A 26,892-nucleotide genomic window follows, 5' to 3' on the forward strand; every position below is an offset into this window, starting at 1 on the left:
TTCAGAGATACAAATGCGAAGAATATTTGCTTTAACAAAGAAAGAAGAAGCAAACGTATCATACCATTTTTGTCCATCACTGACCCACCTAAAACATAGTTTAACACCCTCTTAAACCACTTCCTTCTCTCACACCACCAAAGTTCAAACTAAAGTTGCACAAGAACATCTAAAAAGTAGTTGAATATAAATCAAATAACCATGGTGAAAACTTAAAGCCCAAACAGTTTTCCCCTGGGAGAGAAAAAAACGCTTTTTGGAAAATTCATAGTGACATATACCTAAGAAGAGATCCCCTATTTCTTTCCTCCGGTTTTGAAAGTGAATCCTATGTTCACTTACCCTGCTTCTCTAATGGAATTTTGATCCTGTGGTTACAAAGGAAACGGGTCACTCATTTTCTCGACTTTTTGGCTGATAAACAGATTCGCCAACTGGCTTTCTTCTCTTTCTCTCTCCTCCTCACACCTCCTTCTTACCTCACTATAAGTAGCCTTCACTTGAAACATCTTTCTACAAATCAAAGCCTGAAAGCCACAAAGCTTTAGTCTCATCTTCATAAAAATAAACTCTAAACCTCCGCCCTTCTGAAAAGAAACACAACAAATCAAGCTCTCTCCTTCCTTTTCAAATCTCTTAGAGAAGCTATAGTATAAACCTGTACAATGGCATCAAACTCTTATAGCTCAAGCAGGAATGTAAGCTCATCGTGGACAGCAAAACAAAACAAGCAATTTGAGAGGGCTCTCGCGTTGTATGACAAGGATACCAAGGATCGTTGGCAGAATGTTGCCAGGCTTGTAGAAGGGAAATCAGCTGAAGAAGTAAAGAGGCACTATGAAATCCTCCTTGAAGATCTCCATCAGATTGAAGCAGGTCGCGTCCCCTTTCCTAACTACAGACAAAACGCCGCAAACTCCATGAACTTCAATGAAGAGCAAAGGTATCACTTCACGAATACGTCATCAAAAATTAATATGTACTAGTAATTAGCCTTAATTCTAAATTAGAGTAGTACAAACTGATTAACAATGATATAACGTACTGAATGCCTATTACGTATTATAACTAATCTAAGCTAGATTATTATTAAATCTTGAAAATGTTGTAGAAAGTTAAGCTGATATAAACAATTAGACCCTAAGCACACATATGCATATTTAATGCATGTAGTACGCCAAAGTTCTTGTTAGTTGCACTTGGCCTAGTTGTTTGAGTTCAATACCACAAGAATGCAGGGACCAGGGATCCAACTTCTAAGTCCAGGAAAGTTGATAAGGAAATCTGGGAAAGTTGGGGAGTTTTAGGTGGCCCATATACTTTGGCTTGATTATCAAATATAGGTTGTTTACTTTAACAGAAAGAATCTGAATCTAAAAATATTCCTTTCTTACCTGCTTATCCTGTCTCAAGTCCAAGATAAAAGTTCACATGTGATCTCATCCTAAATTTATTCCAGATCCCACCTAGTTTTGGGTTTATGACCCTTTCTATTTTTATATTAGAGAAAAATGTCATAAAAACAAATCAAAGCACAACTGGGCTCATAGCTTTTTTTGAAGATAATGACCCAATTAATACTTATTCACTAATTATCAGCACGAGTCCCTCTGCATTAGCCAGCAGGCAAGGGAGAAAAAGAACACATGTATGGCACTATGGCTTTCTCTTAAATTTAAGGTTTCTTTTTTAGTTTTGGCCAGAGGGGTGGGGAGAGGTGAGAATTAAGTGAACGAACCTTGACGAAGAAATTGAAGTTAAAAAGAAAATGATACCTAAGAGATATTATAGGTAAATATAGAAAGAAAGAAACAATCCCATTACTGTTATTTACAATTTCAATGCTCCATTGAGCCGGAAAAATATCAATGCTTTGGCAGCTTAAATTAAAGGATCTTTCAAAATGCATTGCAGTATCTGCCTTGCTGCAAATTCAATAGTTTCAATGCCTAATCTAGCAAATTGGTCCCCCGCACCCCCACCCCACCCTCTAGATTAAACTAGATAGTAAGAAAGGGGAGAGATTTCTTTGTTATATTAACTTTCTGCTTTGCATATTTTTTTCAGGCAGTTAAGGTATCTCAGGTTGCAGTGAAGCCCCAACTCCAAGTTAGTCTGGAACTGCCTTTTAGTTCCGTCATCCTTTCCTGTAACTGCAATCTAAATTATTTTTCTTGACCACGGCTTGTGTAATGTTCCATCAATGTGTATGATAAAACTATGATTTTATGATGACTTAATTTTCGTGAAACTTCCTCACATTTTATTCTTTCTAGTCAAGACCACAAAGAGAAAGAAATTCATTCTTAAATCTGCTACAAAGCTGAGGGAGAAAGGATTGAACTTAAATAAATCCACAGTTTGCAATTATGTGCACTCGTTAGATGCCCCCAAAAACACTTACAATGCAAACTGAGATCCTAAATGAACTCTTCCCTTCTCTCTTAAGCTTAGCCAGAGTGCAGCATTTTTAAGTTCACTATTATGTTGCCATAGCGGCATCCAATGGACCAACAGTATGCTCCTTTTTCCAGTACAAAAACAAACGCTGCTCGGGCCATTCTAATTTCCTGGTTGGCATATTTGTCATATCAAAAAGGTCATCAAAAAGGCTCCCTTAAGCTAGTGAACAGTGAAAGATATTTTAGTCCTATCATGGTATGAAATTCTTTTACCATATTAGACAAAGATTCCTCATCTTGATAGGACTTATAGATCAAGCATCCGATAACATTGTGACATAATATTCGACAAAAAGACCTAAAAGCAGAAGTACAGTCCACATATATATTGATGGAATTCATTAATTTACTAAAACCTATTATAAATGATGAAAAATGAAGCTCTGTCCTACCATGAGGCTGCTACAGTAAAGAAAGGGCCCTTTAAGCCTCAAACATGAACCCCGAAGAGCTCTTATTCACTCTTACACATGAAATCCCACATCCATCCCCGAAATTTCCATAGTTTCCATCAACAGGGTGAGGCCTATGTACAGTGTAAACACTACTGCATTTATATTTACGATGCACCATAGAGTAATAAGAATTCAAAATTTCAATTCAGGATGATAATCAGCAAAATGGAAAGGGATATTAATTAATACTCCATTTGCCTTGTTTTATAGATTTAGAAATTATTTTGTCTCACGTATCAAACTAAAAATACAAAATTATAGTAAAGATGTGACTTTCAAGTTTCAAGTGCAAGAGGGACAGATAAAGATAATATATAAGAAACAAGGATTATTTATCTCGTGATTCCAAAATCAAAAGAGTGAAGAGGATTCTAATCATACACCACAAATAAAACAAGTTACATAAATCAGCCTCTTAGTCCTGACAGCAAGAAATGGAACACTTTTTTGGTGGGTATAGATTATAGAAGGCGCAAAGGCTCATACAACACATATAACGAAGAATGGATAGATTAAATGTGGGATCACATGTATCCACTCTCTTACTTATAACCTTTAGACTAAACCTCATTGGTTTAAAAAAATTACCTACATAAGAGTGGACAACGTTACACAGACTACACTTCGCCACAAAATAGCAATTTTTACGACACACCTAATGGAGAAATTGTACAAGTAGAAAGTAGTCACCCATCAATGATGTAGGAAATGATTTTGGAATAAAATCATTGCAGCTAAAAGGAATTTGACTGGAGGCTTAATCCCAACCTCCATAAACCACAGTTTTAAGAGAAAATAAATATGGCTAGGAATAAGAATTAGCCAATCATTTCTTCATTTTTGCATTCAGCATCAAACCAATGGTCCAAGTGACGACTAAACAAATGAGAGTTAAGCCTTTAGAGATCCCAAACTCAGCCAAGAAGTCAACATGAAACAGAAATAATGGAGAAATCTCTATAAATCTGATCCCTCAATGAGATAAGTGAAATCTGATTTACTTGGCAAAGCATCTCAATTTGATTGGCCGTAGCAAAAATAAACATCTTTTCTGACCTTCTTAGCATTTCCAAATAGAGTGGCCATGGAATAATCCTATCTCCACCAAATCCTCAAGAATCACATCTCAAGATCAGATCTAAATTCTTAGATACTCCCTTTGAAATATCCGGACCTCTTTACGCATCCCCAAATTGATACCCTATATATGGAACATATTTTGGTAATTCGGATACATGTATTATAACTCTATGTAGTAAAACTTTATATTAACCTATGTGTTTCTTTTTTAAGGCTTTTAAAATTGATTCCCATTAGAACATTTTGGTTTAGAAAAGAAAGCACTTAGAATACCATTAATTAACGTATCTATAGCCTCCACAAGGCCTTGGGAAATTTCCTTGTTATTGAATATTCTCATACATTAACAGGAAACCTTCACCTGAAAAAGAAAGAAGATGAAAAGGCTTCTGTAAATAACAGTAATGAATGTTGTCAGCATCGCCGTATAGTGATCCACTTCATTAAGTTGCAAAGGGACTATGAACTTACAGTCAACTCCAAAACCTTGAAACTATCCCCAGTCTAAAACATCCCTAAATAGTATAAAGAAGGATGTATCAGCCAAAGAACACGACACATAAATTCACTCCAAATCCAACAGAAACAAATGATAACATGCATCAGTATCATGGTCAAAATCATAATATACACCTCCCCAGCCAAGGGACAACAAGAACCCTGCAATCAAAGTTAAGGTTTAATACATTGATAAATCCCATCGGCCAACCTAGAAGGAATTGCATTTCAAGGTGACATGTATAGCAACAGCCACACTATCTATAACTAACTTCTCTTATAAGAATATGGAGCAGAGAGGAGCACACATACATCCATAAACCATATATGCAGTATGATTACAATAACACATTTGTTATTTTGTCCTGCCTATATATCATGACAAAGAGTAATCAACTCAAAACTATAGCAAATGTTTCTTCCATTCACTTTTCAGGACTATTTCCCCTTTCACTTTTTAAATGTTCAATTCAGATCAGGAATTCTTGGTAGTGTTGCAAATGAGAAACTCAAAGGTCCTTACTGTTTTTAAACTTTAGGAAAAAGTACTAAGAACAAATCTCTACAGTAGATTTTCCTCTCAAATTACCTAAAGCACCCTCATATTGTACCCACTCTCTCCCATAGCCACGTACCTCACTGGGGTGTTTGCGAACTGCGAATTTGTTCGAGCATTCTGATTTGGAGTTCGCCCATTCGCAATTCGTGGATAAAGGAGCTCCTCCCTAAAACCAAAATTGTAAATGTTGTTCATAAATAACTCGGTTCTTGTACAAGTATATAAGAATACACTAGCTAACCCAACTAGTCTTCCCTGATTCTGTGATTCATCACATATTGAGTATACCTACAATTGCTACATACAAAGACTTTTTTATTTACTTTTAAATCAAACTAACATGTCCTACTTTAAACCCATATTATCTGTCTGCTTAACTAAAATTTTCAATTCCATATTATTTGCCACTTTAAATTGTCTCTCTTTCTTTCGTTCTTTTACAATGCCCACTTCAGATTCTCAATGCAATGCTAAATGTCACTTCAAACTTCAAAGAATTCGTGAGTTTTAAATTCCACAAAGGAAGAAGCGTGAGTAATGGAGAAAGTAGTTTACAATTGTAACTTTTGTAAGAGCTTTTAGTTCTGAAAGTCACTTTCTATAAATTGACCTAGAAAGCAGCAACTAGGATTCCATGGCCCAATGGATAAGGCGCTGGTCTACGGAACCAGAGATTCTGGGTTCGATCCCCAGTGGAGTCGTCTTTTTGTTATTTTGTTTTTGGTTTTATAGCAGGTACTCATCTAAGTAACAGAAATCTAATAAAATCCTCTAAAGCAATAAACAATTCAAATTCTGCAAAAACTGAATACTAAAATTAAACAAACTAATACAGATCAAATCAATGATTACTAAGAACTTAATGAATTTTACAAATGCAAAGCTAATGTTAGTCAACTAACCTGAAATCGACGAACAATGTGAAATCCCTAAGGTCGATTACAGTGAAAAGAATTATCGAAGTTGAATCACACATTCCTGGATTACGAACTAGCGGAATTACAAAACAACGATCATCATAAATACGCTTCTTACAGACTGATTTGAGTTGAAAATTGAGGAATTCTGGAATTATGCACAAATTAGGTTTAGGAGTTAAATTTCAAAGTTGTGTTCACAATTCTCATTGACAACAACTAGATAACTTACAAATTTTCGATTTCATGAAATGAAATTGAATAAAATCAAAAGTTTTACCTTATTGATTAGAGATTGTTCACTGATGTGGAAGAGATAGATTGAACGCGGAATTCATCTGCTTCGATTGTCGTTTCGCCGACATTGTCGATTGAAAATGTTTATTTTGGCGGGGTTTTTGTAATCTCCTTAGTCCTTATAAAGGATGCAGGTGAAGACATGGGGTTATGATATGTGCTCCACTCGAGCAACTTATTCAATTTTCCTAACCTCATCCATGCAAATGAGATTAATACTCCCCCCTTTACCAAGGACGTCTTAGTTTAATAGTTAAGATTGAGGTGCTGACGTGCTGTGAAGGATGGGTTATAGGTTCGAATCTCCCATCTCCTTCTTGTACTTTGGGGTGTTTGGGGGAGAGAGTTTTAGAGAGAGTTTAGAGTTTTGACCAATAAAAACTCTAACTTGGGTGTTTGGTGAGAGAGAGGATTAAAGAGAGTTTTGTACCGAAAACTCTGATCAAAACTCTCTTTTGAAAAACTGGGTAGATGAGTTTTTTCATGAGAGTTTTGGAGAGAGAAAAAACAAATGACTATTTTGTCCATATAATTACTACTAAAATTTGTCTTAAAAAAAAACATATGTCCATAAATGTCATTTTACATGCTCTAAAAAGTACAAAACTCTAAACAATCAACTAAGTTACCAAACACCTTTACACAACAATTATTTAAATCAGCAGTCAAATCCTCTGAACAAAAAAGTAATCATCTAACCACAAACTCTACACTCTAACCTCTAAACTCTAATCACCAAACAAGCTTGTATTGCCTTCATAATCATATGAAAAATTATTTACAAAGTTCGTTATATCTTTTTTTTTTCTTTCCAAATCAATAAGTTAGAGATGTTATAAATGTTTTTATTAATTGAGGGTATAATAGAAAAGGAGGGGTGAATTTGTTTTTTTTTTCGTTAGTTGAGAGTATAATAGGGTTTATAATTTTTGGTGTCCCCCCTCTCTTTCCTTATACTAACTATGTTTTTTTTATACATGCTACATTTTCCTTAAATGGAAATGTCATAATAGATGCTAAATACCATAAATTGATCTATTTTCACCATAACGATTTTACACAAATTATTAGAATAAGCGGTCTAATTTTAACATAAAGTTAGACGAACCCAAGACTGGATTTTTCTAACAAGTCTACTACATTTTACTCGGACAAAGAAGAGGGTAAAGGGAATGATCGATATGTCTTAACAAACAACAAATAAGGGAATTAAACTAGTTCATTCTCTTACACTTTCTAGAAAAACCCAAACCAAACATCCTATGTTGGACGTTTCATTATAACATTAACATTACAACATGTTGTGTGTCTCCTTAAATTAATGACCAATGCAAGAGCAACTCCAATGGTGCAAAAAAAAGGACTTGCTAGCAATTTTGCAAAATACTTAGCTAGTTGCTTAACCATTGGAGTACAAAATGGAGTTTTGCTTTGTTAAGCAAATTGGCTCTATAGAGCAAATTGGCTTAGCCAATTTGTTGGGTCCCACCCAACAAATAGCTTCTCAATAAGTGATATTTTATTTATTAAAAAAAAGAAAAAAGTGATTGTGGGATCTAACTAAGCAACAAAATGATTTAGCTAAACCATTAAAGGGAAGTTAGCTAAAGATAGAATTAGCTAAGAAAATTGATGTGGCATCTTTAGCCAAGTATTGTTTTAGCTAACCATTGAAATTGCTCTTATATGCTTGATATTTGATATATGTCACATGTGAGTGCGATTAAAGAAGAGAATGATGTTCGTGAACCAGGGTGTAATTCGGACAAATTCTCGAGTTTTTACTTTGAATACTTTTTTTTAATGTTTTAACTTATATTTATTTTAAATTAGTTTGTTATATATATATATATATATTCTAAATTATATATATTTATGTGGAGTAAAGAGCACATCTAATAATTGGTTAACATGGTAATATGTCTACTTTACAATCAATTTGATGGTGGCATGTTCAAATCTTACTACACAAAGTTTTGTAAAACATATTCCTTGTTAAGCATATAACATTGCATACTGTATTTTATCAAGAATTCTTTTTAATATACTAGTATAGATAGATGGACTATTTTTCTCATTGCAGTATAGTTTTAAATTTGATCTTATAAAATAAGCTAATATGTTTCTCCTAATTAATGTGATTATGGATGTGGCATAGGCCTATTTATGAACTCTAACACTTGCATCTTTACCCTAAGTTGGGGTTTGTCTACTTGTGTTGGAACACAAGGTGACACTCAAGAAGGGGGGGTTGAATTGAATGACGAAATTTGATCGATTTTCGCAAAACTTTTGTTATCGCACAGTGCCAGACACTGTGTGAAACACTCGAAAATTTATGTTTTGAGTTTTTGCGAAAATTAAAACTAAAACTATATTAATCAATACTCAAACTCAAGATATAACGTGGTTCAATCTCACCTCTGAGATCTACGTCCACAAGAAACAAAAACTCTTTTATTTCTTTAAATCCTAAAATATCAACCTCTTGATACAATAAGATTTCCCTCACTACTAACTCTAGTAGCGACCCCCAACACTTAACTCTAAGTGTTGACACTCTCTATAATGGTGAAATTACAGAAAGAAAACGACCCTCAATTGTGTGCTTCTTAGTCAAGCAATTTAGAGGACAAGTACACTCGTATATTCGTTACTTGAATCTGACTCAAACAGTGCTATACTCTGTGCGAAGGAAATAGTTTTCAGCTCTTAATATCTCCGATTTTTCTCTCTGAAAACGTGAGATCTAAAAGTGAATTATAAATCCCTTTTATAAGACTTGGTTTGGACGAAAATCCTTCAAAAATATCTTTATCTTTTAATCCTTAATTTAAGGGATAAAACTCTCTTTTTAAAAAACAAACCTTATCTTTTTCTATCTTTATCTTTAATCTCAAAAAGATAAGTTTTTTCTTATTAGATTTTCTTTTCAACTAAAATTCTGTTTTTATCAAAAAATATTTTCCAAATCCTTTTTGAAAACCAAATTACGTTGTTTACTAAAATTCTTTTCTAAAACTCGTTTTCATAAATTTATTTTCATAAAACACGTTTATAAAAATATTTTTCTAAAACCACGTTTTTATAAAATTCTTTTTCTAAAACATTTTTTATGAAAATCTTTTATCTTATTTTATAAACTAATTTCCTTTTTATATAGACATATAATATTAATAAAATTATTTATTTTCTTAACTCTAAGAAAATAATAATTATACTAATTTTATATTTCTATATTTAGCACATAGTATATCACCTATTTCAAGCCTATTACATTTTTACACAAAGTAACTATTCTAAAGAACATATAAACTTGACTTCAATCTTGATTCTTCTTTTCTTCAAAGTCTTCATTTATTAATTCCTTTCTTCATGCATCTGTTTCAAACTTTCATACTATAACATATTATATTAATTTTCATCATCAAAACATAACATATATATGCACAACAAATTCCCCCTTTTTGATGATGACAAACCATAAATATAATATTGTTAGATAATCACTTGTTCCCCCTCAAAGTATGCATCATAATCACTTGTTCCCCCTCAAAGTATGCATCATTAATCATATTAGGGAAAGTAACATAATATCATTCACATACAAGTAACTTGGTAACCAAGATCATTTCATTCAATAGTCTAAGTATTATACCCATCTTCCCCTTTTGACATTATCAAAAAGGAGATCATCAACATGTTTAGCAAGTCAAAGTGAGATATAGTCAGTAAAATAATTCAAGTAGCTCGAAGCAATAAATACTAAGGATGCTGGTGCTATGTCATAATCCAACTCACAATCCGAAGTCATTAAGCAAAAATATAATCCAACTCACAATCCGAATTTATGAAGCAAGAAATAATAATGAAGGATCATTGTTAATAGCTAAGAATGTAAGATGGAGATAGGTAATACAAGCTTAAAGATTCGAAATGGCAATCGGCTCAACAAGTGCTTAAACCCTCCTTTTCATATTTTCAACTTCGCAAATAAACATCATAAGACTTTCTTCACTATGGCACTGTGTGTGCCACTGTGCCACTGAACAATCTATTCCTTTCAAATATAACTAATCTTCGGATATACTGGAATACAAAATGAAGATCTTCAAACCTTTGATAATATTTTTTCCATCTATGAATTGAACTTTAAGATTTATCTAACACAAGTGTCTTACTCTTCTTTTCTTCTCTTCTCTCTCTTTTTTTTTTTTTTTTTTTTTTTTTAAAGGAGTCAGACCATACAATATTACTAGAGTCAATCAATAAGATATCAAAGGCGAAATAAGTTAATTCGAAACTCATTTTCTTCTAGATACATCTCATGGCACACACTGTGCCCTGCACAGTGTTGAAACAGTACTTTCATTCTTTCAAGCATTAGTGTTTCTTCCAACCTTTTCATGTTCCCCCTTAACTAATTAATGTGTCTTCTTCTTTCACTATCTTATTAATATATATATATGCTCCATATACCATGAATCAGGATTAAAAGCACTTGTTGAACTTTGGATGAATATGTGAAGAAAAGAAGGATAATAATAGGGAAATGAGATAAGGTGGGACATATGAAAGAAAAAATAATGAGGCACAAATGTCAAATTCATGAATAGAAAATCAGAATATTGGGCTAAAGATCAAGCTTGCTATAGAGAAAGAATTTGCATTTCATAGCTCAAAAATTCGGCAACTTAGGATCATATAGCTTATTAGTTCGGCAACTTAGGATCATGACATTAGGACAGCATCATTAGACCATTACGAGTCCTTTTATATCAAGTGGACCTTTACTCACAAAGCTTCACCAAGACATGCATCAATAACACTCTAATTAACATATTTAAAGGAGGACAATAGGCATAATACTCAACTAATTTCCAGAAATTAATCCCAAAGCCACGAGTTATCTTGTAAAAGGTTCATGCATGACATTCAACATAATTACCTTGATCACATAATTACTTTTCAAACCACTTACCACCATCACATTCTCTATGGAGTGTGTTAAAGATTTGCCGACATTTCAAATACCAATTTATCCCTTTTTATTAGTGCCAAATATAACACACCCTCCATGGTAGGCTACTAGTGAGAGGAATTGAGATTTATCACTAGTCATATGTCTTGAGCAGCCTTTGTCAAGATACTATAGGCTGCTTCCTCTCACATTTGCCTGCAAAAGAATCACTTGTTAGTTTTAGGAACCCAGATTTGTTTGGGTCCCTTTTTCTTACGCTGAGCATCAAGTATGTCTTTCCTAACCCAGATTTGAGTAACACGTTTGATATTCTTTGCAATTTGATTTTTCTTTTTGTTGCAGTCGTCAATTAGATGACCATTATTTCCACAAAAATTGCAAATTAGATATTCAGGAAGGCCCACGTATTTTCTCTTTCGGAAGTCTCTCTCGTAGGTCCTTACACAGAGCCTGGCACTGTGCGGCTGATTAGTGTATCCTAATCCAGTTTTGTTCATGTTGTTTGTGGTGCTAGTTAAGTAGTTTAGAGCATTCATTCCGTTTGTCCATTTGTCATGCATCTTACGAGCAATGGAAAGTTGTGATTCTAAGAATTCGACTGAGGTATTTAGATCACTACTTCTTTTTCTGGAAATCTCTAAGTCTCTTTTAACCTTTTCAAGATCTTCTCTTAACTTAGCATACAGGCAGCATTGAAGGAACAATACTAGATTCCTGTCTTGAATTTTTAAGTTCAGTCAATTCGTGATTTAATGTTTCAATTTGTTTTTCAAGACTCGATTTTTCCGCTTCAAAACAGTGGATGGCACTGTTCGATTTTTTATGTCATCAGCCAGGATTGTTTTTTCGTGTTTTAGTGTTTGTATCTCAATGTCTTGCTCATCAATCCTTTTCAACAATGTTTTATTTTCTTTCAATAAATCCTTATACTCTAACTCTAATCCAGTCTTTAGTTTGGTCAAATTTTTTATTTCCTTTTTCATGATATCAAAATTATCATTCATGTTTTGACAATCATCAATTACATTACCAAGTAGAGTGACAAGTTGACTTTTTGAAAGAAGATGAATTGAAGGTTTTAAGGAAGTTAGGCTTACCTCACTGTCTTCTACCTCTTCAAGAGGGTTCGAACTTTTAGCCATTAAGCATAGATGTGAGTCGTCCTTGCACAGTGCCGTCTTCAGTGTTTTCTGTACAGCATTCAGACACTTGCCTCGTGGCACTGTGCCACGCACTGATCTCGTCAGAATCCGATCTCCCCAGACTGCCGCAATCATGCTTTCTTGACTCTTTCTTCGACTGCTCTCGTTTTTCCTTAGGCTTTTCTTATCCACAGAGGCATTCTTTAATCCTGTGATAACTCACCACACTTGAAACAACCAGAGTTAGTAGCACTTTTCTTAGGGTTAGAAGTAGTGCCTTTACCTTTGAGTTTCCACTTCTCCTGAAGTTGTTGCTCCTTTCTTTTTTAAGAAATTTTGAAACTTTCTAGTTAGAGACGCTACTTCTTCATCACTTTCACTATCATCCGTTTCTACTTCAGTTTTTAAGGCCAACCCTTTATTCTTTGGTTCATTTGATTTAGGATCTAAAACAAGTTCATGGGTCATTAAAGAACCAATTAGTTGTTCTAGTGATAGTTTTGTTAGATCTTTAGCCTCTTGAATAGCAGTGATTTTGGGAAGCCATTTATTAGTCAAACTTCTTAACACTTTTCTAACTAAATCTTCAGAAGAATAGATTTTTCCTAAGGATCTTAGTTCATTAGTTATTAGTGTGAATCTGGTAAACATATCTTTAATAGATTCGTCCTTATTCATTGTGAACAATTCATATTCATGGACTAGTAAATCTATCCTAGACTGTTTTACCTCATTTGTACCTTCATGGGCCAATTCCAGTGTGTCCCAAATTTCCTTAGCTGTAGTGCATGCCGAGATCCTTGAATATTCATCAGATCCAATTCCAGATTGGAGAATACTCATAGCTTTGTAATTCTTTTCGGCTTTTCCATAGTCAACAGAATTGTACTGATCTTCTTCCTTGTCGATCAGCTTTCCTTCAGCATCTTTGACTTGAATAGGTAGAGGTCCAGTCTTTATGATTCTCCAGCATTCAAAATCAGAACCTTGAATGTAGATCCTCATCCTAGTCTTCCACCATCCATAATCCTTCCCGTTGAAAACAGGACACTTGGAATACCTGTCACGATAGTCATCTTGCGTGTTCATGATTTCTATTCTCTAGATGTGAGTCTTACGAGAATAGCCTGCTCTGATACCACTTGTTAGAACCCAAGGTGACACTCAAGAAGGGGGGTTGAATTGAGTGACGAAATTTGATCGATTTTCGAAAAATTTTGTTATCGCACAGTGCCACCACTGTGTGAAACACTCGAAATTTCTGTTTTGAGTTTTTGCGAAAATTAAAACTAAAACTTATTAATCAATACTCAAACTCAAGATATAACGTGGTTCAATCTCACCTCTGAGATCTACGTCCACAAGAAACAAAAACTCTTTTATTTCTTTAATCCAAAATATCAACCTCTTGATACAATAAGATTCCCTCACTACTAACTTAGTAGCGACCCAACACTTAACTCTAAGTGTTGACACTCTCTATAATGGTGAAATTACAGAAAGAAAACGACCCTCAATTGTGTGCTTCTTAGTCAAGCAATTTAGAGGACAATTACACTCGTATATTCGTTACTTGAATCTGACTCAAACAGTGCTATACTCTGTGCGAAGGAAATAGTTTTAGCTCTTAATATCTCCGATTTTTCTCTCTGAAAACGTGAGATCTAAAAGTGAATTATAAATCCCTTTTATAAGACTTGGTTTGGACGAAAATCCTTCAAAAATATCTTTATCTTTTAATCCTTAATTTAAGGGATAAAACTCTCTTTTTAAAAACAAACTTTTTTTTCTATCTTTATCTTTAACTCAAAAAGATAAGTTTTTTCTTATTAGATTTTCTTTTCAACTAAAATTCTGTTTTTATCAAAAAATATTTTCCAAATCCTTTTTGAAAACCAAATTACGTTGTTTACTAAAATTCTTTTCTAAAATCGTTTTCATAAATTATTTTCATAAAACACGTTTTAAAAATATTTTTCTAAAACCACGTTTTATTTAAAATCTTTTTCTAAAACATTTTTTATGAAAATCTTTATCTTATTTTATAAACTAATTTCCTTTTTATATAGACATATAATATTAAACAATTATTTATTTCTTAACTCTAAGAAAATAATAATTATACTAATTTATATTTCTATATTTAGCACATAGTATATCACCTAATTCAAGCCTATTACATTTTTACACAAAGTAACTATTCTAAGGAACATATAAACTTGACTTCAATCTTGATTCTTCTTTTCTTCAAAGTCTTCATTTATTAATTCCTTTCTTCATGCATCTGTTTCAAACTTTCATACTATAACATATTATATTAATTTTCATCATCAAAACATAACATATATATGCACAACAACTTGTTTTCCCTTTCTTTCTCTTATGGCATGATTTTACTTGTCATTTCTATTTCTCTCCTCTTACTAGCTTTTATATGTCGAGAAAAATGATAACTTTATTGTGAAAAACATGGGTATTATAAGTTACTACCTTTTCCATTACATATTAGCTGCTAACACTTTTTTTTTCCAGAAATATCATATTAATGACAACATTATTTTATTTAGCAATAGATTCTATCTTTTTGTGATCCTATCACATGGGCTCGTCTTTTGTTTTACTTTTCTATATCTCTATCCACTTCTCAAAATTTGTATCTCTCATATGTTGCAATTAAAATGAAACAAAGAGAGTATAATTTTGCATTCAGATGATAACTATATACTTCCTCCGTTTCATAATACTCGCTACACTTTTTATTGTGGGAAGTTTCACATTACTTGCTACACTTCCTTAATAAATTTTCTCTATCTCTCTCCTCTCACATGGGTCCCTTTTCTTTAATAAATTGAGAAGTGTAGCGAGTAATATGAAACGGAAGAAGTATCTGCTTTCACCTATCAAAGCCTAATAATGATTTAGCCCATTTTGCTCATACATAATAATGGTCTTCGTGAACACTGCATAAATTATGCCTGAGATTACAAGAATTCCATCCCTAAGAAATGTATGAAAAGTACGAAAATTAGGACAAAGCTTCAAACTGAGAGCACACTAGCTAGAAGTAAGTTTGCTGTCAATTGCAAAAAGAGTTTAGCATTTCTTTGAGGCATTTGTTGAAGGCGCAGGGCCTTTCCAGTAGAGCTAGGTGACCTGCTTTGGGAACCACTTGCAACTCAATTTTGCCTCCTAATCTTCTGTTCATTGATCATCATTAGATATAAGAGTAATAGTCAATAGTTTTCAATCGAGTACATCATCTTAAAAAGTATATATCACTATGTGAGTGACTTTAATTTTTCTTTTGGCTTCCTTTTGGAAATTTCGTGCTAAGAAGAATTTTCTCCGAGCTGCTCTTGTACCGAGTGACTCACCTAGAGGTTCAAATTGTATGTTGGAATTGTAAAAAAAAAAACATACATACAATATATGTAAACGAAATAAGGTTTTTTTAATTTATAGGGTACCATCCTTGTGTTTCTACATTTTTTTAGGTTGTGCCCCTAATTATTTTTTTCTTCTAATTGTACCCTTGAATTTTTATTTGTTCGGTATTGTAGTCCTTTGTTAAGTCAAAGTCAAATTTATCATTAGTTTCTTATTCAGTTTCTTAGACTTGCATTGAAAGTGAGAGAAATTCTTTGACATTAAAATGATTGGACAAAATGAAAAAATAGGGTAAAACTTTTGTGGGAAATTTCCCTCAATATAGTATATAAAAAACTAAAAAAGTAGAAAGAAGGTAAACGGAGAATTTGGTATTGACTTAATAAAGGGGTACCAGCATATTGAACAAATAAATAAAAAATTTAAGGGTACAACTTAGAAAAAACAAAACATTATAGGCAAGAAATAAAGTAGGTCATAATAATAGAGGTAACACTATTTTCGTCCAAACTTAAGATGGAAATTAATTGTCGCGTGCAAGGAGTTCATAATATAACTTCCTCCGTTTCAAACTTGCTAGCAAACAAATTTGACTAATTGTATTTCTAATTATTTATTTGTAAAAATTATATTTTTTTTTGATATTGTAATAATATTCATTAAAACAAATCTAACAATATTTGATAAGACTATTATATTTGTTTTTATATATTAATAAAATAGATATAGTTAGAGCGTTATATGAATAATGCAAAAATTAAAAATATTACCCGTAAAATGAATGTATATATATGGATGAAAAGTACTAGCTAGATAGAGGGATCATACTCATTCAAGCTGTTTGCCACTTCCAAGGTGAAAATTTTGTCTTCATTACCCCATAGTAGATGTATCCTCTAAACGAAGTTTGCCAAGAAAAAAAAAATATTAAAAATAGCTCTTTGGTAAGACGGTTTGATAATAGTAGCTAATTGAACAAAAATCATAACTATTAACTTGAAAATCATAACTAATAACTATACACAATTATAACTTTTATCCTAAATATAATAACTAATCATGTAAAAAGTATAACTAATTGTCCAAAAAATATAACAGATGATAGTCGGTCTTTTATAAGAATTTGTGAAATATCAATCACCACGTCGTTCTGGTCAGAAGTTCCGATTTGGAAATCTTCATAGAACTTAATTAAATGAAGCTTGTCAATTAAGAATGATAATAATCATTAATTAAATAGAATACGTCCTATATATGCTGACCTGGTGAAATTGATGGCTGGTGACATCTTCATCTTTGACCACAAGAGCCTCTAATAGCTCAACTCTCTCCTTCCTATTGCTAAACATGATCTGGCGATTTACATCCAAAAAATATAGTTATAATATTAAGACATGTTTAGGGGAAGTGTCTTTTTACGTAATTTATAATTCTAACTTTTAGCTATTGTATAATCAAATTATTGTATCGCTTTTGTTTTCATATTGTTTAATACATGTATACTTTTGAATATTATTATTATACAATTTGAAAAGAAGTTTTAAGAAGTTTTTTTTTTTTTTTTTTTGACAGGAAGTTTTAAGAAGTTGATGATTAATTAATGCATTAAAAAGAATCTAACAAATTTCATATGATATTTATTTATATCTCTATTATATAAGGGAAGGGGAGTTATGATGTTTCCTTATAAATTTAATTAACTATCCATTAGTAAATCAACTACTACGAAAAAAAAGAAAAAAAAACAAACTCAAATATAGCAATAAAAAATTAATTTAAATGTTAGAGAAAATCAAGTTACAATTGAACCACCAAAAAAAGAAACATTGACTATAAGATTTAGTACATTTATGCTGAAAAAAAAAAAAATATTACATTAATTAAATATCTTATCATCAATCAATTCACAAATACAATCATGTATTACATCAAATCGGAAAATTCAATCAATTAACAAAGTGAAATTATTTATTTAACACAAAAGACTATGCTAATACAACATAAAAAAATTAAATAAATTCAATTAATATTCTTCTGTGGTTCATCAAGTTTAATTTTCAAAACCTAAAAGAAACAATTAATAAGTAAAAAAAAAAATAGTAAAATAAGGTTAGGTGGTAGGGGTTTATCCTATGAATTTTAGCCTAAAAAATGTCTAATTGTCAAAGTTTTACCTTGTTTATGTCTAAAAAGGCTATAATTTATGCTTGAAAAATAAAAAAAAATCAGGCACACATCACATGTATTATTTGCTAGTATAAATATGTTAAAAGGTTTTCCTAAACAAGGAACAATGCCTACATGGCGCTCTCTCTAAGGGTGTTTTACTTCATGTAATCCATGTACAATAAAAAAAAATGCATAATATAAACTTTGATCCCATGACCTCAAGTTCAAATACTAAAAGTGGTAGTATTTAGTGTTATCATTAAAAGTACAATATTAATTAATGAATAAATTTTTTCCTTATCCAGAACATAACCTGAATCTAATGACTAGTTGTTATTATAATTACTAGTATAAAGAATTTGAAGCAGGGGGAAAGTTGATGTAATATATATTATCTTCATCTAAAGCAATAATTGTCCCATTCTAAATAACTTTATAGCAGTGATTAAGAATATAACATATTAATTAGCTATAGGAAAAGCACTTTCACTATCCTCAAGTCTTAGTAAATAATTTTCAGTTTCTTATACATCACTCCTCAAAATGTATTTAATAGTCTATACAATACTATATAGAGAGAATTTTTGTTTGATATCTCTATGAATGATTATAGATAGTGCGTGAATAATGCATAAAAAATTTGGGAGCTCTAAAACCAATTCCTATATCATAATAATAATAATTAGCATAAATTACTTTATATGTTCTTAATCTTATACATGACATTCAATTACCCATTAATTAATATATTTTCTCCGTTCTGTTTCAAATAAAACATTGATTGAAATGACACTATTCATTGATCAATTTTGATTTTAATTTATCGTCATTATATAAAGAAAGATATAATCAAGTGGGATCTTGTTAGATTTATCTCGATGCATACTATCAAATTATAACTTTTTAATATTTTTACTTGTATATAACTAAAGATATTTATGATTAAAGAAGCGCGTTGAGTTGCGTGAAAAAGCAAATATTTCATTTAAAACATAATGGAGGAACTAATAATTTTTCAAATTAATTTTCATCTAACTCAATTTGAAAAAAAAAACCTATTTTTTCAGGATTATGACATTTCGAGAGGATTGCCTTAACACATGACATGACCATTATATGAGAAATCACTTTGAAGCTAATCATGATAGCTATGTAATTACTTACGATATACAACAATTAGTTGCATAAGCTAAGATATATATTAATTAGTGTACCAAGCAAAAAGAGTTAGAGATGGGGACAAAAGAGAAGGGAGATTTAAATTGATCAAGTACCTCAAGACAATGTTTATAGAAGAAATTAGGCAACCAAGGCAAGCGATAAGACCCAATACGAAGAAAAACCTTAACGCCTTCAACAGAATTCGGCATCAAATAATCCTTCCAACTACAAAACCCTATCCTCTCCAAAGCTTTACTACTAATAGATTCAGACAAGGCCAAAGTTGAGCTACAAACCACCAATGAATCCACCAATTCTGGGTGGTGTTCCGCCATCTCGAAACCGACGAAACCACCATAACTGAACCCAATCACCATACACTTCTCTTCAACACCCAACTTTCTTAACCCTAATGCAAAACAATCTGCTTGGAATCTTGTACTTCGATTTGATTCGTTTGTGTAGGAGTTACCAAAAAAAAGGAGGTCAGGGATATAGAGGGAGTACTTTTTTCTTAGGGAAAAAACTTGGAATTGCCATGATAATATGCCATTACCTGCAAAACCATGGATAAGAACAATAGGTGGTTTTTTCTTGGTTTTTTTACGTGTGTTAATATTGGTTTTGTTTACCCAGAAATGGATAATTGTTCCTGGCTTTATTTCTATTTCTTTGGGTTGCATACCTGCTAATTTCATTGTTTTGTGTAGCATGGATATGTAGCAACTCACTATATTCACCATCTCTCTCTGTAAATGGATAAATGTGAGAGTTTTTTTTATAAGGGAAGATGTGAGAGTTTTGAACTTTTTATACACTACTTACTTTGGAGTAGTAGATATTTTTTTTTTACTTTTTATTTCAGGTCGATAAAAAGTACGGGTAGTTCAGTGATGTTAGCTTTTTTTTTTTTTTTTTTTTTTTTGGTTTCTTTAATCCTGAATAATTGACAAAGACTCAAAAATCAATAGTACTGTTTCCAGTTGACTCTACTACGAAAATTGTTGGTTGTGAATTCGTAGATAATTGGTAATAATATAATGAAACGAGACTTTCTTTTTCCTCTAGTTAAATCTTGTGGTTAAGAATACTTTCTCCATTTCTCAAGAGAAACATAAATAAAGTGGGGAGTTTCCCTCAACAAAAAGAAAAAAAAGAAAAGAAAATGGGGAGTTAACAAGGAATGTAGAGAGAGAAAAATGAGACCATAATAAAATAGAGTAATGATATGTTCTGCCCAGCTTATTTCCAGTTTAGCTCAGTTCAATTCAGTTTAGTGCAGTAGTTCAGCTCCAATTATTATTTCTATTAATTAGTTGTAATTTGATTAATTTCAGTTCGGTTGCAATCAATTTGATTCAATTGCAATCAGTTCAGTTTACTTCAATTCAGTCCAGTTCAATTCAATTGTTCTATGCCGAAGACAACATGTGCTAATTCAAGTGATGAAACAAAAAATTTGTGGTCCCTCTTGCTTTTCGGTGCATATTTGTAATAAGAGTGAAATTTTTTCACCATTTAGAGTTTGGTTGCACTAATTGTGACTATTATAAATAAGAGAATCATTTCAGTTATTGAGAAACAGAGGTAGTAATGTGACTATAATAATAAGTATATCAATATATCATGAGTATCATATATTAACGCTATTTTTCATTAATTTGCTTAGTTTGAGTCCTCTAAAATGAGACATAAGCAAGGCAATTACCTTAAATACAACTATAAGGTAACTGATCAAATATTATAACCCCCACAATTTAATGAGAATTGAGAATCATTGACTTTTAGAATTGGAAGATATCACAAAGTTAGAAATTGATTAAAGGGATCATTAGAGTCAACGATAACCAACGCCACATTTGATTTAATTTGTAAATACACGTACATTGCTACATCTACTAATTGGCTGAGTAGACTATCTATTAAAAATAAGGATTATACTATATGCAGTCCTTAGGGTTACATATAATACATAAATACACTATTTAAAATGGAAATAAGTTGTGAATTTATGGAATTTTTTTTACATCAATCGATGTAATAAATGACCAATTAACGCAACTTATTTCCATTTTTAGCTTCTTATATACAGCTCTTAGGGCTGCATATAGCTTTTCTATAAAAATAAACAATCACAAAAATAAATTTGCTCGGTCAACCTTCACTAATCATTAATGTCTATCTCTAAGAGTTTGTCTTGTAACATACCGTTTACTTCTAAATTAAAATTAGGTAATGGTAAGCCCAATATTAAAAAGAGAATTAGCCCAACAGGGACTAGGTTAATTTCTCTAAGTGACTAATTTAATCCATTTTCTAACTAGGTCTACTTTTATATTAAAATTATGTGAAAGTATTGGGTCAGACCGTTTGACCCAATGAATATTGTCAGACGGGCTGAGCCCCGTACTGTACAATTTTAATTTTTGCTGTGTTACACAGCGACGCCACTCCTCTCATATTGAAGAAGAAGATTAATATACAAAACAAAGCCACTTAGCTTCTCTCATATTGAAGAAGAAGATTTTTTTTTGAAGGGAGAAGAAGAAGACTAATATACAACACAAAAAATAAAAAGAAGAGGAACCAGCAGACCAATCATCTACCACCTCATCGTCGCCTGCCTACAACTTCGCCTTCAACTCTTCAATAGCCGCCATGTGCTTCTCACTTAAACTTGATGATGAGCTCATTTAGTTTGGCCATGTGGACATGTTGAAGGAGGTTGATTTTTTCTATCTTTTTTGGAAAATATAGATGAGGAGGACAGTGAGAAAATTAGCTAGATATTTTCCCACAGCAATTGTGAGCGGAAGATGTCGAGACAAAGTGTAAATTTTGTTAAGCTGGCAGAAGAGGAATGAAGAAGAAGGAGAAAGTGAGAGAAAACAGAGGTTAGTGTTTTGTTTTTTTTTTTCAGTTGGACTTTGTTTTCTTTCAGTTGGACTTTGTTTTCTTTCAGTTGGACTTTGTTTTCTTTCCGTTGGACTTTGTTTTCTTTCAGTTGGACTTTGTGTTTCTTTCAGTTGGACTTTGTTTTCTTTCAGTTGAAATTTGTTTTGTTTCAGTTGGACTACCTGAAAAAAATGAAGACTACCTGAAAAAGAATGAAGACTACCTGAAAAAAAAATGAAGACTACCTGAAAAAGAATAAAGACCAACTGAAACCCAAAGTAAGTCTAACTGAAATACAAAAACCAACGGAAAAAAAAAGAAGACTAACTGAAAACGAAATGAAGACTACCTGAAAAAAAAATGAAGACTACTTGAAAAAAAATTAAGACTAACTGAAAAAAAATTGAAACCACCTGAAAGTCGTCCGACCAAAGATTATGGTCGGACGAGTCCGACACAATACGTTCTCTAAAATTATACCGTCTTGTTTAATAAGTTTTAATTTCTATATATAAAAGTGGAGGTCCACTAACACAATCATGTCTTAATAAACACCACCCTACATAGTTCTGCTAATTTAATTAAAATTTCCACCATCTTAAAAAAAAGAGCATATATCCACCCTGGAAATGACGGGTGATGTGCTGTTAATTTCCATTTAACTAAACGAATAAGTCCAAGAGGTTTAAAAAGAAAGTCCGTGCCACGTTATATGGGATTAAAATGAGTCAACTTGAAATTAAGTGCTCATGCATGGCCTCCCACTAACTTTTTTCCTCCTCAACCATCCAAAATTCCCTACCTATTATTCACCCCTCAAAAAAAACATCTATAACCTCTCCAACATTTTCTCTCTCTTCCCTCTTTCTCCTCAAATTTCATCAAAATCTAATTTGATTTTCTTGGTTACATGCATTGTTCAATGTTAGGTAGCAACAATACACAAATAACTCTTGCATTTATTGCTTGATGCATAAAAAAACTACAAACTAATTAAGAAAAACTCTCCTAGACGTTTTTTTTGGTACATAACAAGTCATATAATTAACCATTTTCTTATAGAAACAATCACAATATGCCGAGCAAGTTAAAGAAGGCCATCTCGGCCATGAAGGACCAAACGAGCATAAGTCTCGCCAAGGTAGGGGGAGCGGATTCATCGTCTCTTGAAGTCGCAATTTTGAAAGCTACAACACACGACGAGGTACCAGTTGAGGAACGTTACGTGACAGAAATCTTACGAATTGTGTCCTCAAATAGATCCTATGCGGGGTCATGTGCACGAGCCATAGGACGCCGCATAGGAAGGACACGTAATTGGATCGTGGCAGTAAAGTCACTCATAATAATTCTCCGCGTCTTTCAAGATGGAGACCCACATTTCCCTAAGGAGGTCATGCATGCCATGAAACGAGGGTACAAAATCCTTAATCTCAACTCATTTCGTGATGACTCTTCTACTTCTTGTCCTTGGGATTTTACGGCTTTTGTACGCACATTCGCCCTTTACCTTGATGAACGTCTCGAGTGCTTCGTCACAGGCAAGCTTCAACGGCGTAAATCGTACCATCAATCTGACCGTAGCAAGGCTTATTCGAGGAAAAATGAGCCTATTGTCCGTGACATGAAGCCTAGTGTGTTGCTTGACAGGTATTATATTCGGTTTTTGTTTTTCCTTTATAATGTGTATTAGGTGTTCATTATGGTTAACCGTTCCGAAATAACATTACGGGTCGGTAATTAGAAGTTTCGGTTCGCTCTTTTGCGAAACATAACCGCTTAGACTGGTTACCGCCTAAGCGATTAATCTTTTTTCGGTACAATTTTTCGGTTAACCATTTACCGTTATTTAAGTTATAATATTATGTTTTGCTTAATGTACATATACATACTCTAATATAAAATGTATTATAGAGTGTATAATAAATCTATTGAAAAACATAACTAACACTAATGATTCACTCCATTTTCAATTATAATGTTTATATTAGTACTAGAGTTTCTAAATAATTACCTACTTCATCTGATTGTTGTACCTTACCAACAAATATTAGAATTAATGTGTAATTGTTTGAAATTATTTCACAACAATTAAATAGAGAAAAAAATATTTCGGTAGATCGATTAATCGTTCACTCAAAAATCATAACAATAACCGTACCATTTAATCGTTAATTTTTTTCGGTACGGTAATAGTATCGTTAAAACTTTATTTTTGTCGGTACAATAATCACCCATTTAGACCGACTTTTCGGTATTTCGGTATGATTTTTGGTTTCCGTTTTTTATGAAGACCCTATCATACGATAAAAGAACCTGTCAGGTATAATACAAAGAACATTATTCAGAAGCTTATTGCACATTACCAATTGGCTGAAAATAAATTGTGAACATATTGTCTAATTATTGTTTGTCAAAAATTATTAAAAGAGATGGTCTAATTTTAATATAAAAGTAGACCTAATCACCAAATGAATTAAACTAGTCACCGAAAAAAATTAACTTAGTTACTATGGGGATAACTTTCTTATCAATATTGGGCTGGGCTTACGATTATCTAATTTTAATTTGAAAGTCGGCAGTCTCTTACAAAACAAACTCTTATATCCAAGTGATGTAACAAGCTCCTTTTACTCATGTTTTGATACACAGGATCCTCCATTGGCAGAAGCTACTAGACCGTGCAATCGCCACCCAACCCACCGGCGCAGCTCGAACCAACCAAGTGGTTCAAACCTGCCTCTACGCAATAGTCCAGGAAACATTCGACCTCTACCGCGACATCTCCGATGGTCTAGCCTTATTGCTAGACAGTTTCTTCCATTTACAATACAAAAACTGTGTAAGCGCATTCCAAACTTGTGTTAAAGCTTCAAAACAATTCGGAGAACTTGCCTCATTCTTCGAATTATGTAAGAGTATAGGAGTTGGTAGAACCTCAGAGTACCCTAGTGTACAAAAAGTGTCGGAAGAACTTATAGAAACCTTACAAGAATTCCTTAAAGATCAATCATCTTTCCCTGCAACTAACGGTAGACGTACAACTAATGGGAGTGCAAGCCTACCTCCACTTAGCCCCAACTCGGAGTCTAGCTCGGTAAGACGGTCCGAGTATAGTGGCTCTCATGGTATGTCACTCGAGGATCTTATAGGTGGGGATGATGGTTATAGCCCTGAAAGGTATTCAGACCCTGGTAGGGAGAAACCTTCACAACTAGAAGAGTACAATAGTACAAATGATACTGTTTCTGTTAAATCTGATCCAGCTGATCATCGAGGAATTAACTCGATGTTGGATCTTTTGTCATTAGATGATCAATCTTCCATGCCTGAATTTCAAGGGCAAAGCCAGCATATGGAGTCGAATATCGAAGGAATAAGCTCGCCCTCTGGTTGGGAGTTGGTTTTATTTGAAACAAATGTAGATCAACCATCTACTGAAAGTAGTAATCATGTTAACCATGATAGTGTTGTTGCAAGTAACAATAATGGGTTCGAGTTGGATTTGTTCAAAGATTTTAATAATGCTCCTAGTACCTCATCGTTTTCGCCTTTGCATAATGAGCAGAGTTATTATAACCCGTTTTTACAGGATACGGTTGGTTTAAGTGGTCAATTTGGACATGGGAGTACAAATGCAAGCTTCTTGAATGATGGTTTTCCTACTGATGTAGGTTTCAGTGTTGGAAGAAGTTTTCCTACAACTTTCAATGCTGAATTTGATAATACTGGTGGAAATAACATGGATCATTTCTCAACTGGTTTTCCTACTGAATTAAGCATAAACAGGACTAGTTCTGTTCCACTTAGTTTTAACGCCGAATTTGGGAATAATATCAGCAACAACAATAACAATTTTGAAGTTGATCTGTTTGATGACATTGGTAGAAGCAGTAATTTTAGTTCCAACACCAACATATCTGTTCTTCCTAATGTTGGTTTTTGTGAACACAATCGCAGTATCTCAACATCTTTTCTAGACGACTTCAATCATGCAAATGTCAATGTATCAACAGCTCATCATGCGAGGTTCGCAAGTAGTGATCTAAGTGCTTCGTTAGCCTTTTCGGATGGTTCTAGCAATAATGCTTGTGCTAGTGAATTTACAAATCATCATGCTAGGTCCGGAAGTAATTTAAGCATGACTTCTTCAGCTTTTTCAAATGATTTTGATAGTACTAGGGGTTATACTAGCGATGGAATAGTACCGCCAACTTTTTCAGGGGATGGTAATGCAAATGCGATGAATGCAATTGTTCCATTTGGTCAAGTGGGAAACGATGATTTATTCTCTTCAGGTCCCAAGTTTCAAGCAACTCCAACGTTTCGTGCCACGAGTTTAGATATGGATCAGCATCAACAAAGTAGTTTATGGAATGATAATGATCCATTTGAGTCATTTCCAACTACATGGAATGCTAATGATCATCAGAAGATGAGTGGGGTTTTAGATCAGAAAAATCTATTGCAACAACAACAATTGTGGTTGCAAAACCAGAATAAGATTATAGCTAGACATTTGACATGATCTTATTCATCTTATGAATGATATATAATCACCTTAATTGTATATTGCTGTAGGTTTTTGTAATTTACTGTATAGTTAGCTTGATCTATTTCTTGCTGTACGTATTCATTGGTGACGAATTTTTTTTATAGAAATATGCACTCCAATTTCTGTAATTCTAGTAGGTTTGGCTTGTTAAAGTCCCTATGACCTATACTTGGTATCTCAAATTCTCAATGAATATTCTGCTTGGTTTTGCAAATAATCTAAGTTCTTAAAGCTCAATCCTATATACTATCTTACACAAAGGGCTAAAAGGTCAAATATTAATTATTAGGGCATGGAAACTCATGTTTTTTTGGTCATGAAGCTTGCTCAAAAA

The 26,892-nt window shown here is 32.8% G+C and overlaps 3 protein-coding genes, 1 long non-coding RNA gene and 1 other non-coding gene across 6 annotated transcripts; 3 read left to right on the forward strand and 2 right to left on the reverse strand.

The window, feature by feature from the left end:
• Positions 1-513: 513 nt before the first annotated feature.
• On the forward strand, positions 514-2,235 carry LOC104904340 (protein RADIALIS-like 3). The gene is made up of 2 exons (XM_010692562.4): positions 514-943; positions 2,068-2,235. The coding sequence occupies exons 1-2, from the start codon at positions 666-668 to the stop codon at positions 2,093-2,095; spliced, it is 306 nt and encodes a 101-aa protein (XP_010690864.1). The 5' UTR covers positions 514-665; the 3' UTR covers positions 2,096-2,235.
• Positions 2,236-2,859: 624 nt separating this feature from the next.
• On the reverse strand, positions 2,860-6,455 carry LOC104904341 (uncharacterized). Of its 2 annotated transcripts, XR_791607.4 has the most exons (4): positions 6,252-6,455; positions 5,957-6,119; positions 4,469-4,512; positions 2,860-4,358 (listed from the first exon to the last, which is right to left on the reverse strand). It is a non-coding gene; the product is annotated as an uncharacterized LOC104904341 (long non-coding RNA). The 2 variants fall into 2 exon arrangements; XR_007269789.2 differs by lacking the exons at positions 2,860-4,358; positions 4,469-4,512 and adding an exon at positions 5,124-5,220.
• TRNAR-ACG (transfer RNA arginine (anticodon ACG)) lies at positions 5,683-5,755 on the forward strand. Its single transcript has one exon. It is a non-coding gene; the product is annotated as a tRNA-Arg (tRNA).
• Positions 6,456-16,535: 10,080 nt separating the features above from the next.
• On the reverse strand, positions 16,536-19,919 carry LOC104904342 (uncharacterized). Its single transcript, XM_010692563.3, has 3 exons — positions 19,222-19,919; positions 17,041-17,130; positions 16,536-16,674 (listed from the first exon to the last, which is right to left on the reverse strand). Exons 1-3 carry the CDS (start codon positions 19,849-19,851, stop codon positions 16,588-16,590), a joined length of 807 nt encoding a protein of 268 aa, XP_010690865.2. The 5' UTR covers positions 19,852-19,919; the 3' UTR covers positions 16,536-16,587.
• Positions 19,920-23,023: 3,104 nt separating this feature from the next.
• Positions 23,024-26,531, forward strand: LOC104905003 (clathrin coat assembly protein AP180). The gene is made up of 3 exons (XM_057391677.1): positions 23,024-23,653; positions 24,656-25,617; positions 25,708-26,531. Exons 1-3 carry the CDS (start codon positions 23,079-23,081, stop codon positions 26,529-26,531), a joined length of 2,361 nt encoding a protein of 786 aa, XP_057247660.1. The 5' UTR covers positions 23,024-23,078.
• Positions 26,532-26,892: the final 361 nt, after the last annotated feature.

This window comes from Beta vulgaris, chromosome 9 (assembly GCF_026745355.1).
Source record: "Beta vulgaris subsp. vulgaris cultivar EL10 chromosome 9, EL10.2, whole genome shotgun sequence".
In the NCBI taxonomy this organism is placed as follows: Eukaryota; Viridiplantae; Streptophyta; class Magnoliopsida; order Caryophyllales; family Amaranthaceae; genus Beta; species Beta vulgaris.

What these genes read in the sequence shown, in the direction of transcription:
- LOC104904340 (XM_010692562.4), top strand. Translation starts at nt 666, where the DNA reads ATGGCATCAAACTCTTATAGCTCAAGCAGGAATGTAAGCTCATCGTGG. An exon ending in AACTTCAATGAAGAGCAAAG is followed by an intron (nt 944 to 2,067) that starts GTATCACTTCAC and finishes TATTTTTTTCAG; the next exon opens with GCAGTTAAGGTATCTCAGGT.
- LOC104904342 (XM_010692563.3), bottom strand. Translation starts at nt 19,851, where the DNA reads ATGGTGAATATAGTGAGTTGCTACATATCCATGCTACACAAAACAATG. An exon ending in TCTATAAACATTGTCTTGAG is followed by an intron (nt 17,131 to 19,221) that starts GTACTTGATCAA and finishes GTAAATCGCCAG; the next exon opens with ATCATGTTTAGCAATAGGAA. An exon ending in CCAGCCATCAATTTCACCAG is followed by an intron (nt 16,675 to 17,040) that starts GTCAGCATATAT and finishes AACTTCGTTTAG; the next exon opens with AGGATACATCTACTATGGGG.
- LOC104905003 (XM_057391677.1), top strand. Translation starts at nt 23,079, where the DNA reads ATGCCGAGCAAGTTAAAGAAGGCCATCTCGGCCATGAAGGACCAAACG. An exon ending in CCTAGTGTGTTGCTTGACAG is followed by an intron (nt 23,654 to 24,655) that starts GTATTATATTCG and finishes TTTGATACACAG; the next exon opens with GATCCTCCATTGGCAGAAGC. An exon ending in TACGGTTGGTTTAAGTGGTC is followed by an intron (nt 25,618 to 25,707) that starts AATTTGGACATG and finishes GTTTTCCTACAA; the next exon opens with CTTTCAATGCTGAATTTGAT.